Source organism: Lepidothrix coronata, unplaced genomic scaffold (assembly GCF_001604755.1).
Source record: "Lepidothrix coronata isolate B3197 unplaced genomic scaffold, Lepidothrix_coronata-1.0 Scaffold135, whole genome shotgun sequence".
In the NCBI taxonomy this organism is placed as follows: domain Eukaryota; kingdom Metazoa; phylum Chordata; class Aves; order Passeriformes; family Pipridae; genus Lepidothrix; species Lepidothrix coronata.
The window spans coordinates 623,102-644,373 of NW_016690315.1; the positions used below are offsets into that span (position 1 = coordinate 623,102).

The 21,272-nt window shown below is 42.1% G+C and overlaps 1 protein-coding gene across 5 annotated transcripts in view; it reads right to left on the reverse strand.

The window, feature by feature from the left end:
- The window catches only part of PCYT1B (phosphate cytidylyltransferase 1, choline, beta), a 40,840-nt gene that overhangs the window by 8,322 nt on the left and 11,246 nt on the right, over positions 1–21,272 (reverse strand). For 3 of the 5 annotated variants that reach the window (XM_017827125.1, XM_017827126.1, XM_017827127.1), the window contains exons 4-7: positions 8,113–8,212; positions 7,063–7,179; positions 3,753–3,904; positions 2,610–2,688 (exon numbers count right to left, since the gene is read on the reverse strand). In XM_017827125.1, coding sequence (XP_017682614.1) covers positions 2,610–2,688; positions 3,753–3,904; positions 7,063–7,179; positions 8,113–8,212 — 448 coding nt within the window. Of the gene's footprint in view, positions 1–2,609; positions 2,689–3,752; positions 3,905–7,062; positions 7,180–8,112; positions 8,213–20,999; positions 21,137–21,272 lie in introns of those variants that run through there. The other 2 variants (XM_017827128.1, XM_017827129.1) reach the window with 1 other exon arrangement.

Below are 21,272 nucleotides of genomic sequence, written 5' to 3' on the forward strand. Positions count from 1 at the left end.
GAGTTGCCAGTGGCCTGTAAGAGGGCAGGGAAGTGTAATGGTAGTGTGAACAAAAGGGGTTATACCATGGGGACTGTTTCATGACCACCCACCCATATCCGTAGCTGCATAACCACCCTCCCTGCCCTGACGAATCAGTCCCTAAGAGAATGGGCCATTTATCAATACTGCTTGTATTCTCCTCAACATGGATAACTATTGCTTTTTAATTGCTCCTCACTGAGATAGGATTACCTGAACTGTTAATGCAAGTCACAAATGCAATAACAGCAGTGCTGGCACACCTTGGCTTAGTAGTTATTTACGGCTACAAAAAATTACTACTATTACTTATATGTAATTGCAACATCAAGCTGCTGATGAGAGAGACAAAGCTGTGAGAGAAGACTGGAAATGGTTTTGAAAAAAGAAAAGTAATGCTTTGTCTTAAACACTGCTAAAGCTACTGGCAAATTAATCCACACACATTCACTTCAAGTAGGCAGGCATTGCTAGCTAATTTTACAGGGTTGGGAAAAGCCTCAGAGAAGGAATCAAGAAGCTTAGCAGCCTCTTGTGACTAAATGCTATGTGATATTTTTTCTTTCTGATCTCTAATTAATACTCTGCTAAAAAATAGATTACTTTAATCATGAGCAGAGATGTTTCTCTGATCGTGCTTTTCAGGCTTGCAGCAGTCACTCAGGAAACTATTTTTAGAAGCAGTGAAACCCATTTTGAGCCAGAAACCTTTATAGGTAGGAGCTACAAGAATACATGAACAAAATCCAAACCTTACCTTTGTTAATCCAAAAGTGGAACTCTATGCAAACATTACCTTTAGTCACTGACTTGGCTTTCATATGCTTCATGTGTTGGACTGATTCATATTTTCCAAACTAATTGTTCACAGATGTGCAGAGGTTTAGTCATTGCAGAGTTACCCAGCTCACTGTTGCCTATATGCTCTCCTACCTACTGAAGGGAGTGGGGAAATAGGAGCTCATGAGAATCTACACAAGGAACTCCACAGTTCCCATCCACTTTTGCACTCTCCGAGAACCTTATGTGGGAAAATGGAAGTACTGAAACTAAGGAAAATGCACAAATGCATCCACGGCACTGGTCTATTTAAAACAAAACCCCTAAGAGAAAGGGGAAATTCATTATTGTAATAATGCTGTTCTGGAGCATTAGGACTATTACAGCACTAGATCTCAAAACTCTTCACAAATAAGGTAACGCTATTGCCAGTTTATATGTAAAAAAATCCATCCACACAAGACTCAAGATACTTCTCTGGCATCTCGCCATGACAGACAAACAGCAGACCCCAAGTCCCTGAAGCTGCAAGTTCATACTCTATTCTGCAAACTCTGAATTTCTTATCAGGACATGTGCACTGCACCCCTGCCCAGTGACAGCAGAGAAGGGTGTGCCAGGTTTGGGCACTCTCACGCTCAGTCAGATGCAGTGACACCAAGGGCTCCTGTCATGTTGTCCTGTGTACTCAGCACCTTATAGAAGAAAAGCAAAATAGCTGCCTGTCCAGCACATGTGCTGGATGTCCCTTGGTCACCTGTCCTTACCAGAGGTGCCTTTTTTGCACTGCCTAGTGAAGTAAACTGGCATTGGCTCTGAAACTATAGAACAGTAGTTCCCAAAGGAGGGTTGTGAGTCTGACACCACAGGGAAGTTCACAAGTGGAAAAAGAGCAGGAACTGCTGCTATAAAAAGCTTTTTCCTTCAGCTCAGGTCAATACCTGGTCTGCCACTGTCATTGTATAGCTTGGGAAGGTGACTTTGCACAATAAATTACCACCAGGCAGATTGCTCTGGAATTTTTTAAGTTTCCAATATACATGTTTATGTAGACCAGATAGAGGTTGAATTCACCAGGGTTCAAAGCAGCATCTCCAGGAAGCAGGAGAAGAAAGTCATGATCTGTTCCTCCTCCCCCACTGTTCACTGTGTTAGGATACATACTGCTGGCAAACAGCGGCTTAACGTTATCTCCTCAGATTTAATTCAGCTTCCTTGAACTGCAGAGATACAAACTCCTAATGACTTCAGCATATTCATGTTCAGTGTAATATGGTAGTCAACCAAACTGCTAAATATGCATGGCAAATGAATTACTCTGGTACAGATTTAAACCCTCTGCCAGTGTAATGAAAAGAACCCTCAGTGCAAATCAGAAGTGGATCCTAATGACTCCTGAAGGGTGCCTGTGCTTGCCCATATTTAGGACTGGGATGTGTCAAGGAGTCATCAGTTTGCAGTTATCAACAAATGACTGAAGTTGGCTGGGCTGCTGTGGGAACTAAACTCATTTTCCTCCATTCAAAACTCTTAGTCACCATAAAATTGTTTTAAAAACCCAGATGGGACTCTTTCATGCCAGATCTGAATGGTTTCCTTGGGGTTATGGCAGGAATTCAGTCAAGGACATCCTTTGTGGTTTTACAAAGTGCATCTTTCTGCTCAAGTCAGGAGTACCTACCGTTAGGGTGTAAGAGAATGTGATATTATCTCTACTGCTTCTCTCCCAGCAGTTGTGGTTAAAAGGCTGTAAAAGAATTTGAGCTGAGGCTGAAAAGGAAGGTGCTAAAATGTGAAGTTGCCCTTACCTGCCTCCTTTATGTGTTTGTATACATCATCCGAGCCAGCGGAAGAGTACGGGATGTCATCGTGGGCTACGAAGTCAATCTGCCAGCAAACAGAAGAAGAATCACATCCCACCATCACTGAATTTGGTTCACTGGGAGGCTGTTGTGGAGGATCATCTCATTCCTTGACTTCAGCTAACTTGCTTTTGACATTCTCATCCTAAAGCCATCACTTAGAATACTGCACTAGGTTTAGGCCTGCAACTGCTGTGTTGTGTGATCCATTATGAAAGAACAGAAAGCTCATCTCCAGAGGCACTGCCATTACCACATCACTGACTGGCTCAGTGTGATGTGCTGTAGAAAACCTAAAATTCATGTGCCTGCTTTTATTGCTACTGGAAAAGCTAAAGCAAGTGGCGAAGCCTTGGCCTTCAAAACCATGGAGGCAGGATTATTGATTCTGGCTCCTGAGCATATATACATGTATACTTAATACTGTCATACTGTCACTTTGACACTGAGTGATGGGGACACTAAAACGCACCCTCGTTAATTATGCTTTTGTTAAGATTCATTCACGCAGAAAGAACCGTGTCTTGCAGAATACACCATCTAAGGAGTCTTTCTGCTGTGCCTTTTGCAATCGGTTATGTCTGTCTCATACTGGCCTCATAAGCCACCAGCGTGCCTGTAACAAATGTGGATAGAGCCTTCCCAAATCTTCGTTCGCAAAGCCCAGCCATGATGATGAAAATTCATTTATGTTGCAAGGCAATCAATAGCATGTAAAACACTCTATCCTGCCTTTTAGAGGACATAGGGTATTTTTACATATTGCACTCTTGCCATTAATAAGAAACATGCCTTTAATTCAGGACTTCAGTCACTACATGACAAACTTTCCTGGTTCATGATCTTTTCTGAAAGTCCATTTGTGAATAACTCTTCAGTGTTACTTTGCCCTTAAAAATCCCAATACAAACATCATCACAGTACATTGAGAAAAAAAAGTCAAGACAAATATTTTCTGACAGAGATGGAGGCGAGCAATGGTATGTATTTAATTTCAGTGACTAGAATTAACTGAATTAAACTACTAGAATTTCACATGTTTACTCTTAACTGTCAGTGTATGAAGGAGAAATAAAGGGAGAAATGTACCTTATGTTTTTCAAGGAACTCGGGTGTCAGTGTCCAGGGTGCATCTCTGATGACCTCATCCACGTAACGACAGTGTCTGAGGGCTTCATATCGCTCCGTTTCATTCATCACAGTGAAGCCTTTGAATTTATGAGTTAAATCATCACTGCAAACTAAAATATGGAAATATCAGCAAAATGGGTCCGCACTCAGCAAAATTAGCATGACCAGCAGTTGATTATTCCTATATAATTCCATTAAGCACTTAATTATTAGCTTAGCAATTTTTGGTGTGCTCCAGGGCATCTAAGAGTTCTGCTCAGCGTTGGCAGGTACAGCCACATACTTCTGAAAGATCCTTCCCTTTCTGGAGCTGCAGCCAGAGGCCAAAGGAGATATTGTAGGACATCTCAGGTGGTACCATATACACATTAAGGTAAATCAATCCCATGGTAAGTGGGGATTTCGTGGGCTGTGAAGTTTCAGGAATGATAGCCAATGCTTTAAAACCAATGAAAAAGTGCAGTGTGGGCAATCACAGAGTTCTCACTAACTCCCTGTATCACAAAATGGCTGAGGCGGGAAGGTACCACTGGACATCACCTAATCCAAACCTCCTCCTTTCAGCAGAGCCAACTACAGCAGGTTACTCAGGCCATGTCCAGTATATCTGAAGATGGAGACCTTTCAGCCTCTCTGGGCCTCCTCTTCCCACTTTTCATTCTCACGTAAACAATGCTCTAAATGACAAATTTGCCAACAAAGCTCAAAATCACAGTGCAACAGTTTCTCTACTAAATAAACACAGATGGAAAACAAGTTATGGCAAATTTTATAGGAATTTGTCTCCAAGTTTAGCTTGGAGTTCAGCAGGTTTCACAGAAAGAAAAGTAAAGCTTGTGCCATGCTTACATGGGAAATCACAGAAGGATGCCCCAAGGAAAGGACTGGGAGAAGCCATATGCTCTAGTGAAATGAGCAGAGTTAAAAGTCCAAAAATCCTGCATCTTTAACTCTGGATGTACCAATACTTTTGTCACATTGCTTTTATAATGAGAGGAAGTAACACTCACGTTACCAGAGGACTGTAAAAGTTAGGTTTTATCTTTCTACCCACATAATATGGTGTGAAACAGTGACCTTCTCCACAACCGTAAGTCTGTCCAATATTACAGCTACAACAGTCATTTGACACCCCTCATGGAATAATGTGATACCCATTTATAGCTGGGTTGCCAGTGGTTGTCCTTCACACAGGTCAAACCTGTGCCTTTAGATCTCACTTGTAATGAGAGTCTGTAAATGTACTTGACAAATGACAAATGCAACATTATTAGTGCTGCAGGGAAGTGCAAGAGCAGCCCTACAGCTGCTGCTTCTTTCTAATTTGAAAACATCAACCTATGAGGCAAAGCACTGGCAAAGATGCAGCCTTTTTGAGATCTAAAATAGATGTTCTTGCTGTGATGGCCATTAAGGGCCTTTAAAGTAGGAAAAATGTAGGAAGGCTCAGGTAGCCCTGGAGCCTGTGCAAAATTCAAAGCCAGCTAACAACATACGTATGAATTTCAGCTACTGAAATGCCACTCTATCCTATTATGTCATTTCTGATGCCTGCTGACAAGAAATTTAATGGAGATCAAAGCATTCTCAGTAGAAAGATCCCTTCTGAGACTGTATTTGTATTTATTTACAGCCTTTATGCCATCTTTAAGCTACCCTCTCCTGGAAGAAAAGGTCTACTAAAATTATTGGAAAATAGTAATTTTTTCTTGAATTCTGTAGAAAGGTTTGATTTTATTTTTTGATCACTGTTCATGTACAGTGCAGACACAGCATCTTCGTACTTCCTTTTGATTCTGTCATCCTGCTCTAATGACTGATTTCGGGAGGTATAAACATCTATTTATAAAAAAGTGATCTTAGGTCCAAATAATTATCTTCAGAACAAGAAATAGAAGGGGTTGGTTGTGGTGCCCACAAAGACACATGACACCGGTGCTCTTGCAGCACAAATTGCACGTGGGTGTGGGAAGGTACCCCTTTTTTAAACATGCTAACACAGAGTGCCTTGCAAGGAGAAGGTGCTGATGAGTGCTGGCTGCTTTGTCCTTCACTCCAAAAATAAGGGCAAAGTGAAGCTATTCCATGAATTTCAAAGGAGCCAGGCTTTTGCCCCAGTGCTCCTTCCCTTATCTGGGACACTCCCCAATCCTTTCAAAGCAACAACGAATGTTCATAACTTGTATTTTTATTAAACCTGACAGTCTTGCACCTCCACTTCCTTCTTCTGCAAGTTGCTTGGCTCAGCAAGAAAACAAGAGAGTTCTTAATGTTTTGTTCATAACAAAGGGATGTCTCCTTTACCTCCCAGGAAGCTCCATGGGAATTGCCACAAATCATAAAATTGAGTAAAACCAAAAAGTATGTTTATAAGGCGATCTTGTTTTGCTCTGTGTTGGGTCTTTCCCCTCCTCCCTTTCAACTCATTTGGGAAAAATATGCAAAATAATGCATCTTACAGTGCCTGAAGGTTTAATTCATGTTTGCTCTAAGCACTGGAGCAGCTGAATGAAGGTTGCTGTGAAATGTTTCTACAAGGCATCTCAATCCAAAAGGTGCAGGGAAACTGGAACCAAACCACACATTTTATGAGGCCTCATGAGAGTGGGGCCTGCACAGCCAACTGGGCAGGAAAGAGCCACTCTCCAGCAACTCTTCGAGCACAAGCCAACAGCTGAACAGCTGTTAAAGAGATGCACAGTGAGAAAACAAGATATTCATAGGAAAAAAAAAAAAAAGGTAAGAAAGTAACCTGCCCAGGGACACTTGTGAGCTGAAAACTACATTCAACTCATGACCTATGTTTGGGTCTTCAATGACAATGGGCCAGACTCAGCTTCTCTGATGAAGTCTGGACCTGGCAGGCAGGGGTCATGGGCTGTGCCTGGCTGGCGAAGGGACTAAGGAGCCAGAAATAAATGAGCAGTTGTTCTCATTCACTCATCTCCAAATCTGAACAATTTTGAGCAAATAACTGAAAAAGGTAAATTATTCATATAGAGCTATTTTAAGCTCAGAGTCATGCAGGCACCTGCTTTAACTAGAATGGGAATTGTGCCTGTGCTGCTGAGGGCAGAATTTGACTTTTACTTTAATTGATGCAATTGTAAGATGTAATTCAAGGCAAATCACCTATAGAAAGCCCTCGGAGGGAAAGCAGCATTCAAGTCAGAGCGTATAAACGGCTGGGGGTGCATGCTCAGCAATAACTCCCTGATACTTAAGCACAGAAGCAAAAATCCAGTGCAATAAATAACTCTAATCTTACCTCCTACTAATAAGTAGCTATTTGGGAATAGAGTTTTGGCTTGCATAAGAGCTCTAGCATGGCCAGCGTGGAAGAGGTCAAAAATCCCATCTGCATATACTCTGACAGGTCTGTCAACTGTGGAGAGAGAAAAACAACAGTGATTTTTTCAGACCCCAAACGAGTTGCACTTAATTCTACTGGATAGGTTTTTGTTCCCAGATCAGATGATTGTGGATATTTACCCCAGCTCTGATGTTCAAAAGCAACATGGGTGAACTCGCAGTGTTTCATACTGCACATTACTCGTTCTTTGCACTCTCTGCTGTTTTCTCTCAGACTAAGCCTATTTATTATCATCCATCATCCCCTATTCTAATTTAGCAAAAATGTCATCTTTCTGCCTCATTTGGAGTTCCACCATATGTCTTGTTCTTTTCTCTCTGCTTTTCTAATCAGTTTTGCCTTATGGATTTTTCCCCATCATCTCCCTTTTCCTCCCCTCTTCCCCATGGCTTGCTTTTTTCCACAGCTTACTGCTGTAAAAATGTATTGCTTACCTCTTCTACATAAACCTTTCACTTCCCTTTTTTCCCTTTATGTGAAATCATCCTGCTTCCTCAGCCCAATCACACATGTCCAGATAAAGAAATTGGCATGGTTTCTTGCAAAGGGCAAAAGACCTTTAAGGCCTCCGAAGGTCTGATGTAATCAACAGGAACATCAGTGAAAAAAGAGTTTTCCAGCATACAGAGGCAGTATGAGAAGAGAATCCAGAAGGTAGCCACTACATAATACAATTTTCAGGCTGGCTGGAGTGGGCTAGCAAGACTTCTTTCCAACAAACATGCATTCACAAAAACATCAAACTCTAACTTGAAAGGTTTTGTCTAACAGGAGATAACAGTCCTGTAGTTGTTGGTTTCTTCTCCATTACCTGCTAGCACCAGATTTCAGGCTGGCCCTTTTGCTTTTGAGTGGAAGGCACAAGTGAGCATTAATTATGTTGTAAGGAAGAACCTGTGCTTTGGGAGTGCCCAGAGTCCTGCGGAAGCAGCTCTCTCCACATACCTGGAGTTCCCAGGCGGGCTTGTGCAATGGTTAGTTTCTCATGGGGAGCTTGGCACTGACAGCTTGTTTCATCAGCAAACGGAGCAGGTGCCGTCAGGGTCTGGAAGGAGGAAAACAACATAAAGAAAGTAGATGTATTATTTCCACCAAGCAGTTACAAAAGAACTGTGGCAGGATGCTGCAACCAGGCTTAATGCTGGTTTGGTCTCTGGGGATTTTTGCTTTTTGGTTATCCCTGAGCAGACACAATTCACACAAGGTAAAATGATGAGGAAAATAAAGCTTTCCAAATACACCATGCAACTTAATTCTTTGTCTCTGTTAGAGAAGCTCACGCATTTTTGAGGTGGGTGAAGGTACACAATTTTTCTGTTTGCAGAACAAGTCAGGTTTGATGGCCTGAGCAGCTTAACCCTTGACTTGGTCTCAATGACTCCATAAGCCCAGGATGAAAAATGTATTCTGTTACCTGTAAAAAATAGCTGGATAAACTAATTAGGATTTAGTAAGCTGCAAATGAGCCACCTCTTAACAAGCACCCATTCCTTGCACTGGCATCAGTACAGATAACTGGTAGTACAGGTTGTTTTGTTGAGGTTTTAATAAGAATGTCGTATAATTTTGAGGAGCTATTCAAAATAAAGGCAAGAATGCAACCTTAAGTCCCACTTAACTAGAGCTGACTGAGCTGCAACTCCTTTCTGGTCTGACACATACTGTAATAGCACTAAAATACTCTAACTGTCAGCAGAGCACCACAAGGGCACTCACTCTGAAGAGCTTATAACCTAAAGATACATGAGACAGAGTGAGGATGTGTGAAGACTGATGTGGCATTTTCTGTCAGGAAACCTGGTTACAGAAATTGTATTTTCTGCCCATGCCTATGTAAGAAGTTATCAACCATCAGACCCTCAGATATTTATTATCTACCATATGGTCTGATATGAAAAAACCCACACTTCTACAGCTTTTGGCTTGAAATCCTTACAAAATCATAGCGGAGTTTTGGTTTGATTTGTTTTTGTGAGATGAAGTGGTGGTTGAGACACACTGAAGGAAATCTATCACTTACTTTGCCTCCACCATGATTTAAGTGGGACCTCGTGGCCATGCAGCTGTGACCTGTCTGCGTTTTCACAGTGACCACTTGTGTGATGTACAGTTGTCACAGCAGTTTGAGCACCAATGGTTGATCATACCAGAATCTTTTTGACTTTACACTTTTTTTTCAGATTTTTGATACTGAATGCTCAATCACTGAGCATTTAGCATTCTTTAGCATCCCTGAGACACTTGAAGATGTCATGCCTAATTGCTGCTGATCTCAGGGCTCATTGGTTTGTTGCATGGAAAGCCCAGAGGACAGTAGTAAAACAGCAACAAAGACTTAAAGATTCACATCCAGTTCTTTCTGCTGATTTACTATTCATTTTGTTTACTGAAAGCACTGCAATTTTATGTAGGTTTCTTATTTTTCCTTTCCATTTTTCTTTAGTTTTTTTTTCCCATTATCTCAAATGTTATAGGAAATCACCATCGTTAGCATCTTAGTGATGAAAATCACAGCATCTCTGCACAGATAAGGTTAAAAATGGAGAAACTATGACCAATCCAAGTTTCTGTCTGGGTTTTGTGGATGGGAACTATTCATCAGGCCACCCACGCTGCACAGGGTAGAACATTACACGTAATCATACAGTGCCAGCTCCTTCCTTTATTTTCTAAATACTGTCTTTTTGCTTCTGGCTTTGCTATCACTGGGTGCTAATCTGTCTTTTTATCTCCAAGCAAGGTCAAGTTACATGGCAGCCCATAAAGCCTGGTTCCTGCTGGGATAAAGAGGAAGGCAGAAATGTTAAAACAATAATGGCTATGGTCTGAGGCCTGTAACTGGTAATCAGCTCCTAGCTTGGCAGAGGTTGTTTCCTTGGAGGTTATTTGAAGAAAATAGGCCTGGTTTGCAGGAAGATATCTCTTTTTCCCCACAGGCAAACACCGTGGTGCTTTTCATCCATGTAACCACCTTTGCAAGACCGAGATTTTTCTTTCAGTCTTTGCTCAATGGAGAACAACCTCTATTAGCTTCCCATCAGTCCAGCTTTTGTAAATGCTCATCATTAAAGCCCACTTTACAGATCAGGGCTTAGAACCAGACCTGTCAATATTCCCATTACTCTGTGACCTCTCAGTTGCTGGATATGAAAATAAATCAAATGCAATAGATTTAAATCCACAATATCCTATCAAAGCCATATGGAGAAATGCATAAATGCCATGTGCTGACAGATCAAAGGAATTATAGCAATAACTTCCCAATGAGTATTCAATACTATTTTGTTTTATCTGGCCTAGAAAAATTATTGCTAAGCTTAACAAAAACATCTTATGAGTAAAATGAGACCACCTGGTTTGTATATAAGACCATAAAATAAAATATTTCAAGAATTTTTTAAAAACCAGATATAATTTATCAAACCTCTTTTAGTTTGTATATAATTACTTGTATTTTTTCCAGTCTCTTGTCAGTAATAACTAGAATTGTAAGAAGAGAGCAAGTAATTTATATAGCAGCTTTTTCAGTTTGGTTAATCCATTACAGTACTTTTACAAGTTTGCTATAGTTTTGACAGTAATCAGATGGTTAGACAAAGATTTTGTGCAAATGTACTTCTCTTTGTCATATTTTCCCCTTCATCTTTGTGTTATTTATATTCTAGACATTTACATTTTGCAATTAGTCAAGCAAGTGAAATTAACCTTGTATTTTGGACCAAGGTAAGTTTCTGAGATCTGCATCCTCCTGTAGCAGGGTGGTCTACAGTCTAAGTGTGATTTCACTGATGAATTATCTCATTTTGTTTTTCAGCACCTGCCTCCTTCTTGTATTATTCGCTATTCTTGTAATGGAAGCTTCAATAAGTTCATCTGCAGTCAACTGTTCCCTACCTCACTTTTCTCCCCTGAGTCACATTTTCCAGGCTGAACAGCTTTACCACATTTACTTGTTCCTTCTACGGAAGCCAGTCCATAACTTTAACTTTGTTGCCCTTCTCCATTAACTGGAAGGTTGTTCATACATTGTTCAAACCAATAACTTTTCCAATTACTAGAGCTTTAATAGATAGGAATAGAGAATTATTTTACATGGTGCTCACACTTGTGGTTATCTTTGATGACATAAGCACCACACACCTGGTGTCAGCAGGGAGACCTTACTTTCATTTAAGCAGTCCAAATGTGTTGTACTTTTAGTTAAATGGGAAAGGTTTTCAGTTGATTTTTTCATACCATCATGTAGTTTGGAGCATGGGGGACTTCTCTTCAAACAAGATATCCTTCTAGGTTTTGTTTTAACCTAGCGGGGAGGGGGTGGCTAGGTGATATTTTCTGCTATTGTTTTTTTTTGCTTGTTTTTGAGGTTTTTCCATTTTTTAGTAAAATTATTATTTTTCCTTCTTCATTCAGACTCCTCACAATTTCTACTTTATCAATATTTGAGGGGAGAGAAATAAAAGAAAGAAAAGGAGGGTTTATCTCATTAGAGGTCTCACCTCCTGAACGTATTATTATTAAACCAAGACAAAATGCCACAACATTACTACATTATTAACATGTGAGAGAAAGCTTATTACATGTCACAGATGGAGAAGTCCTTGTAATATTAGGACTCATTAGTGATATTTACTTCAGAAGATAATAAAAAACTCTTTCAACATGAGTCGTGTTTCCTGAAAACAAAGACACTGCATTCAGTACTAACTAAATTCACTTCCTAAAAACAAAGGTATGCCAAACCATCCTACTCAGTAATCCTTGTCTATCAGAAGCTGTTCATTCTATGAGAAGTTTAAATAGTGTCTTCCTTTCTATGAAATTTGCAAAAGAACGGAATGATGTTCAATAAACTTCAGGACACGAAAAGATGGAAGGCAGGTAACCAGGGGCTTCCCAGCAAGCACCTCCCAGCTCCATGTGCACCCAGCAATGTCTTTGTAACCAACGGCTCTATTTAATGGGACAGTAGCCCCAAGGGGAGAGCACAGTGTTGTAGGCAGCCCTGAGCTGGTTCTGGAGTGGGATACTTCATGAAGAAACCCTCCATGACAGCCAGAAGCAGCTTAATTTCAAGTGTATCTTGATGCTGACTTTTTATTATTACTCTTCGTAGTCTCTTAGGCTACTGTAGCCATTTAACTTAGCTCCAAGCCATTGGATAAACATTCATGCTTATGTTTCCAATGGATTAAAAGGAAAGTTGTCAGTGATTTGCAGGAGTCCTACCACTGAAATAACAGGCCAAAACCACAAGCACTTCCACATCCTCTCTTTTGTTTACAGCCTGTTGTGTTTTTGTTTGCTTGTCCTCTGTATGTTTGGTTGTTGGGCTGGGTTTTTACACAGCAGCAAGGAAGACAGAAACGTTTTTTTTAAAACAGGCAAATGTAGACCCACCCATGCCATAGTAACTCTGCCTGCAGTGTGACTGCAGGAAACACAACTAATGAAGGAGCTACTCTATTTTTTTATTCACAGAGCTACACCACATCCCTCACCCCATGACACAGACAAAAATGCTGTCGTCTTGGCAAAGAGAACACTTGCATTGTCATCTAAGATTTTGCCATCAACAAAGGTCTAAGGAATTTCAGATCTTGAACCAGTAGAGTTACACAGGCAACACTTGGTAGAGCAGGCCGAGCCTGTACTTATGAAAGAATTAAGCTGGCAGGGAAATTCTGTGGGAAGTCTAATGCTGTAATCGCCTTTTGTCTCAGAGGCAGTACTTAAAACAGATAAGTGATTTCACTGGAACAAATCACTTGGATAAGATCTAATCATATGAGGAACGATTATTCTGGGAAGCTGCTCCTGATGTTGGGAAACAATAATTACAGAGCAGGAGACACTGACATCAGTTTTAAGGAACATTTAAGACAAAAACCTAACAAATATATTGAAAAATAACTAAAAATATGTGCCAAGTTTCTGAGGTGTGAATGCTCTTTTCAAGTGGAAAGACCATGTTAAGGAGTACCAAGGTCTTCTCCTATAGGTTTAGGAAGTGAACACTGTCAAAAATTAAAACCATGTTGTCTCATATACTATCTTCAGAAACCTTGACTCAAACAGGTAAATTTATGAGCAATTAAGCTGTTATTGAATATTACTGGTGGTTGTCTCCAGGTAAACTTTTCACAAACAGTTCTAATGTTAACACATGTATGAAGGAAAGTCTAGCCTGTTCTCCCACAGTTCTGCTGACTCAGGGCAACTAAAAACAGGGCCAACTAACCTAATAAGAACAATAACTTCAAAATAAGCATTCTGTTTGCAAACATTCCAAATTATCTCATTATCAGTTGCTCTTTCTGGGCTTTATCTTCTATCAAATACACTTTGCTCATCATTAGTATTAGGTCAGTAATGATTGAATGCAAGATGCAATTACAAATTGAAGATATTGCAGAAGAAAAGCAGCTTCACTGCCTTTTCAAGAGGCACCATGATGTATATATGTAGAGATTCATAGATTATGAAAGTAGAACAACTATTATATAATCTAGTCTAATACTTGCAAAAGGCCAAACAATTTCGTGACAAGATTCCTGCATGACAGCCATGACTTCTGACTGAACTGGAACACATTATTTAGAAAACAAAATCCATCCTAGACGTAGGACAGGCCCCAAGTTAAGCAGAGTTCAAGCAAAAGAATTGCCAATGGAGTACCTCAATCTCCATGAGCACCAGCCGGAAGCGAAATGTGACCCTCGGCACCTTATCCACCTGCGCCCGCTCCCCTGGCACAGCTGGAAGGAGCACTGGGTGCCAGTGACCCAGGTAGGACTCACTGAAAGGGCAAACTGCAACTAAAGCACTGTGCAGCCTGTGACCCTGCATGCTCCCTGTCCTGATGGCTAGAGGCTTAGCCAAGCTGTCCAGTGTCCCAGCACTGAGGAGGGATATGCAGCATTTCAGGCTGAAGAAGCTCCTTCAACAGGGCACTGGTTGCCAGCCAACAGCCTGCAGACAGTGTCGCAGAGAACCCACCTGGCAGTTCAAACATGAATGGCGTTTGCTGACCCCTGAGTAATGCTGAGGGTTGGCCATGGTCACCAGATCAAAAATGTGTAACCACTGCTCTAATGCCACTCTGTGTTTTATTGATCAATCCAGTAACTGAAGACAACGTCAGCTCCTATATTTTTAATGTCTGTTACGTATTTCTTTTTTACTTGTACATTATTGCATAGAATAATAGAATCATCAAGGTTGAAAGAGACCTTTAAGATCATTCAGTCCAACCACCAACCCAGTACTACCACTGTAACCCCTAAATCACTGAACCATATCACCCTGCACCAGATCCAGACGTTTCTTGAACACCTCCAGGAGTCATGACTCCACCACCTTCCTGAGCAACCTATTCCAATGCCTGACCATCCTCCATCCTAACAGTGAAATTTTTTTTTCTATTACCTAATCTGAATTTCCCCTGTCTCAGCTGAAGGCCATTTCCTCTAGTACTCTCACTGCAGGCATGGCAGAAAGGACCGGCTCCCACCTCACTACAACCTCCTTTCAGGGAGTTGTAGAGAACAACGAGGTCCCTCCTGAGTCTCCACTTTTCCAGACTAAGAAAACCCAGCTCCCTCAGCTGTTCCTCACAGGACATATTTTCTAGACCCTTCACGACCTTTGTTGTCTTTCTGTGGACGTGCTCCAGCACCTCAATGTCTTTCTTGTAGTGATGGGCCCAGAACTAAACACGGTACTTGTGTGGCCTCACCAGTGCCAAGTACAGGGGGATGATCACTGCCCTGGTCCTGCTGGCCACACTACTGGCACAGGCCAGGATGCCATTTGCCTTCTTGACCATCTGGGCACACTGCTGGCTCATGTTTAGCCAGCTGTCAAACAGCATCCCCAAGTCCCTTTCAGCTGAACAGCTCTTGAACCACTCCTCCCCAGGCCTGTGGGGCTGCTGTGACCCAATTGCAGGACCCAGCATTTTGCCTTGTTGAACCTCCTGCAGTTGTCCTCAGCCCATTGATCGACTCTCTCTCTGCAGAGCCTTCCTACCCTCAAGCAGATCAACACTCCCAACACAATTTCGCATCGTCTGCAAATGTACTGAGGATACACACCTGATGTACACCTAAAAGGATCCAACTCCAGCTTTAACACAGGACAGGGTTAATCTGCTGAAAGCAGATGAGTAATATAGCTAAACTATTGGGTGAATTTGGCCCAGTATTCAAACTCTACTTGTGCTTCTATACAAAGATACTTTACACCTATCAATTATTTCATGTCAGATATAGGACAGCATTTGTATAAACAGTTACTCAAAAACAGAGCTATGCTGAAGCAAAAAAAAAAACCGTTTTTCCTCCTGCACAGGAGACACGTACTCTGCAGTTCCCTATCTAGTACACAGAAACACCCTGAGAAGATCTCTTTTCCCACAGGGAGTGCACTGGGCTTCCACTCGCTTTTAAAGATACGATACAAACCTTCCTAGTAATGACAACATCACAGTTAAAGAAACTGGTAATATTCTCCTAGTAAAAACTGTTTCTTTAATAGCATTTCATAAATGTATTTGCAAGCAAGGAATGCAGTACATAGAATGTAACGTTTTTTCCCTCGGTTTATGTGTCATTTGTGACTCCTGAAAAAATATCTGTAATTCTGTAGATCTGACAAATATGTATTGCAACATGTCTATGCAGAGACTACGGCATTCCAGAACATATACCAACTGCATGTCCTCTGATGTAATGAAGGGAAATCTGAGCAGATTTTTCATGTCTATGGGCAATTTATTTTTTTTAAGTGCAGCAAAAATTGCTACATGTCCCCAAGCACAAACCCCACCTGGCATATTTTTATGGGTTTTTGCTTTTATGCAGGAGCCAACATTTATGAAAATGAGAATTTATCCAGTGCAAAACCCAAACTTGTAAAGGACCAAAAAAATATTTTGTGAAATAAAGTCATTTTGGGTTCCTTAAATGTAAGGTTATTTATATATTTATTTATGCTTAATTCCACATTGAAGTAAACAGATGGCAGACCCCCTAAGTCATAACATCACGTGAGAGAGAAACAGATGCATGGACGCTTTTTAACCACAATAACACCCCCCCAACATTAATCATTGGCTCCTATGATTAAAATTGCATATACCTTTCAGTGATATAGGAAAGATGACTATGAAGAGCAATGAAAGCTCATGGAAATAAAATACTGAAATGATTCTAGAGATTGCATCAGACCCTCTTAAAACACTGTTTGCAAATATGAAGTAAGGCATCCAGGGATGAAAATACAGGAATCCAAGGCACGCACACTTTTCTTGCAATTATTTCAGATTTTGTGTTTAAGAGTTCATTGCTTAACAGTAGCAACAAGGAAATTGCCTAAAGGAGTCTAGTAACTCCTTAAATCATTACACAGCTCCAGTGAGTGAAAACACTAAAATGTTCTCCTCTACCGTTCAATAAAATAAAAAACTGTTTTCCAAATGTACTTGAATAATTTGAAAAAAATAATTAATGTACTGTCATTTCTTCTAAAAAAAATAAAAATCAAGAAAATAAACAAAATGGCTAAAGCAGCTGACACCCAAAATTATGTGAGAGCCGTCATCTTCAGTTGTACCTGAGACTCATTCTCCAAAGTATTGTAGATTCAGTGGCCCCAGGATATTTGATACCTAATTCCTATTGAACTGTAAAAGTCTGTAGCCTCTGAATCTCACGACACTGCACAAGTAAATCTCAGCTTTGGAGCAGGCACTGGGATTGGCAGGGTGAACCTCAAATGGCCCTGACACTTGCAGTGCCTTGGCAGAACATGTCTTATCTGCCATATGGGATAGGCTCTATGTCTCCAGGTAGTCTGTCCTTGCAATGATGATGAAAAAACCCCTCCATCAAACTAGTTGGGTACTTCCACACAGGGTCCCAATGCCATTTCCCACAGGAAATGAGATCTAGCCACAGCTCCAGCTGCCTGGAACAGGCATCCAAGGGTAGCATGGATGTCACATAACCCTGATCTCAGGAACAGCCCAGTATTTCAGGGATTGCGTTGCCTAGGACAGAGCAGACATGGCAGAAAGCACCTACCTGCTTCTTTATGTCATCTTAAAGATAGATTCAATTTACTTTACATTCAGGAAAACTGCTGCTTAATTGCTGCCTGGCCTTCTATTCACCAGTGTCCCCACAAGCACAAGCCAAAACGACTACCTACCTGTCTACTCACTCTCCTCCCCCGTAGTTCACCCCAGCTAATTCAGGTGGTTTTCTGCTTATCTGGTTTCTTAAAGTAGGTACTGTCATGGAAATAAATGTTTCATTGCCCTGCATTCCCTTAACTGACCTAACCCTGAGAATTTCAGCCAGTTTTCAAAATAAGACACTGGTTCTCAGGTCCCAGTAGTACTTTCCCAAATGCTTCCACTGAAGCCAGTGTTGTATGAGAGAGATACGATTCACAAGAAGCTCTCAATGTGTTCAAGGGAAAGATGAGACCAAGCAGTAGGTTTTGGAGTTTGTTTTCAAGTAAGTTTCAATGTGTATTCAGTTTTGCTTTACCTGCAACACTGTCCTTCCAAATTGCCGTTGTTTCCTATTAAGGAAGATACCTGGAACTGTCTTCCAGAACAAAGTGGGTTGAAATGTCTGTTTCTTTAAAACAAGGATTGGCAATTCTCGAGGTACACACCAATCCTGCAAGGAGCTGCCACATGTGGGACTGAAGTCAAACTCTTGATTCCAGGGGACATAAATAAATTATATTAAAAAAAAAGTAGATCACTTTACAAGGTTTTGTATTTTCTCTTTGGTATTTCCTCCTAAGGTATCTCTTAGTTAAACTAAGAGCTTGCCTTACTTGGGGACCTTTTTAGTACTGATGCACACAGGCAAACCCTACGGCCAGGATTCCCAGGCTGAGGTCCACAGCCCTGCAGTGCTCTGCAGCTTACTGAAGGTTATCCAGGGGCAACTGCCATAGCTTGAATGTGTGGCACGATATGACCAGTGGTCATGTTTATCCCATTTAAAACAGTGACCAAACCATGGGTATCCCAGGCTTAAAAATATGAATGGGACAGCAGCAGATGAGAAGGTGGCCTACCCCAGGAGTTTGGTCCAGATGAGAAAGGGATAAATGCAAAACAACACAAACCAGCACTGGAGAGACACTATTTGTGAGGGTTTTTTTCTTGACTATAAAACTGTTAAAATCACCAGTATGGATAAAACCCACGAGCCTCATTAGTTTGTTTCTCTGTTGTTCATTGAGACAAAGGTCCATGTGCCACTCAGAGAGACAATTTCCTGGCATTAAGATACATGAAAGTTGATAACATAAAGCAGGCAAAAATTAAGTCAGACGTGGACCAGGGGAATTGACTGAAACACAAATGCTCATTAATGCTCCAGCTGGTTAAGAAAACCCAAAGAGAGTCTTGGGAAAAAATTAATGGCAATTTATATCACAACAGTACTAGGCACTGGAAAACATCAGGTTTTAACACACATTGAAACTTATCTGAGAACTGCCCTCAGCGCCCCATTTTCCCCCTCTTTGATGGATACCCCTTTGAAGGGGTTTTTTTTAGTCCTAATGTAACTTCCTGCCAAGCTAGCAGACTCCATACCCTAAAATCAGAGGATCTAATGGCAAATATTCCCTAAAAATATTCAGTTTTAAGGCTTTAAATAAATAATTCCTGGTTTAATGAAAAGGATGGCAACTGTTTCAGAATAGAACTAACCCCCTTTCCACCTTCTAAAATTTTATGTGATTCTGAGGCTACATTTCTCAAGAAAAATTGCTTCCTAAAACTTAGCCTATATTAAAAACCTCAGACATGTAAGAACCAACAAACAGCATTAAAAAGTAATCTGAAAGTATCACAGACTTTACTTGCCACGAGTTATATATTTTGAGATACCAAAGCCATCCTGAGGTACCATCATGAGGTCCAAGATAATAACACAATACTAAAATGTTAACTGAGACACTCTCTTTTCTTTACATTGATGAAGCAGGTGATGAGGTTACTGGCCCACCACTGTATATGGTGCCTTCAAAGAATGGGATCAGACACAGTACTGAAGATCTTAAAAAAGATCTGTCAGGAACTTGATATCCACATTATTAGATCACCTCTCAAGGGGTGATCACTTTAACTCTTCAGGACACCAGCCCTGAATTCTTCTCCCTTACAACATGGCTTGACTACACTTGCTTGCCTCACTCCTTATGCCCTAATGAGGTCAGTGTACTGCATTTATACTTCACCAGACAACTTTTTTTCAGCCTGAAGATAACACAGATCAGATGACTGGCAAGATACCACTTCATATGGACATACTTCCCACAAATTTTTACTCAAAATGTTTCCACTGTCCATTATTGGTACTCAGGAAGATCTAAAACATCATAATGAATTCCTGCTTTATTCATGTACTCTAGCTGTCACCTTAATTTCCACAGAAATTATACTGGAATGCATGATACTGTAAATACTGGCATCATGTTGTCAGTTCTTTCTTTAAAATCTTTTAAGATGTCAGACTACACAGAGTAATATATTCAAACAGGTTGTTATATCTGAGCTTTTGACAGAGAAATCTTAGACAGCCTGTATGTCTGTAGTTACTGCAGTAACTACACCTGAAATAACTTTCCCTATTAAAACAGCTCCAAAAGCCTTCTATGAACAAATTAACAGACTTCTTTAAAGCTGAATCTAATTATAACATGAACAAGAAGAAAACATTAATTTAGGTCAGCTTCAATGACTTGCTATTTCTTGTCATATCAGAACAATGTCTCAACTACAGTGCTGAATTTAATTACTGAAGTTTGATGTCTAAATAGGTTTTAATTAGGACTGTGACTGAAATCTGGTGTTAAATGATCTCATTTCCAGTACTAAACTGTTACATACATCATGCATTTTCACATCTTGACACTGCCTCTGCAATTCTGTATGTGCATTTATGTATTGTTATTATTAACTTTCTACCACGACGGGGAAAGGAGCAAGCTTTCCTGATGGGCATAATAAAAGGTTTAACTAAGAAGCAAAGAAATATTCCAATTATTTTAAAAGAGCACACAAAAAAAAGGACAGCTCTTAGAACCTGAACTCTTGGTGTAAGCAGCCTTGTAAAGTTGCCTGCACGGTCTGAGGGAGCCTTTAACCGAAGAGCATCACAGGAGTTTATTTAAAGTCTCACTCTCCCGGCCCTCCCTCTTCCTCCCGTCACCCCAAAACCGCGGCTCTCCAAGACTCTTTCTCACACATCCGGAATCGAACGGGAAACTCCTCACCGGGCTCTGAAGTTCAGAAAAGTGGGATTTGGCATTCACGGGCGAACCGGCCGAGAGCCGGGGGCTGGGCGGTGCCTGGGAACCTGGGGAATGCCATTCCCGGCGGGATGCGCCCAGGAGAGGCCGGGACCAGCCATCGCTCCCCGCCGCCGGCTCCTCGGAGCGCGGGCCGCTCCTCGGCATTCATCCCTGGCGACAGGCAGCTTTTGAGACCGTACCACGGCTTCAGCACCACACGGCTCCCGCCCCTCCCGCCACCGCACACATGCGGCACCGCGCCGCTGCCCGGGCGCGCCCCGACCCGCCGGGAGCGCGGGGGAACCAGGCTTTTAACGGGCGGACGAGGAATCCCGCCCGGCTGTCACCGCACAGCCCGAGCCCCTGCCGGGCACAGCCCACCCGGGCCGCCCCCGCGTCCTTCCCCCGCCGCGCCGCACAAAACGACCCGCCGGGCCCGGCCCCGCGGCCCCGCAGCGCCCGGGGCGGCTCGGGCGGGCGGGCCGCGGATGGGGCCCACTCACCAGGCGCGGCTGCGGGCAGGTGTGCTCCAGCTCCTCCATGGCCTCGGAGGGGGATCCCGGGGCGCCGGCTCCTGACTCAGCACCGGCCGCGCGCACTGGCATGGCCGCCGCCCGGGCCCGCCCGGCGCGGGGGGTCTCCCCGGGAGCCGCCCGGGGGCTCGGCCACGCGCGTCGCCACGGCAACCGCCCGGCCCCGCCCCCGTCCGCGAGCTGCGGGGGGCGGTGCCGGTTTATTTGCATGCGGCCTTCTGATTGGCTGCTGCGCCGCCGCGC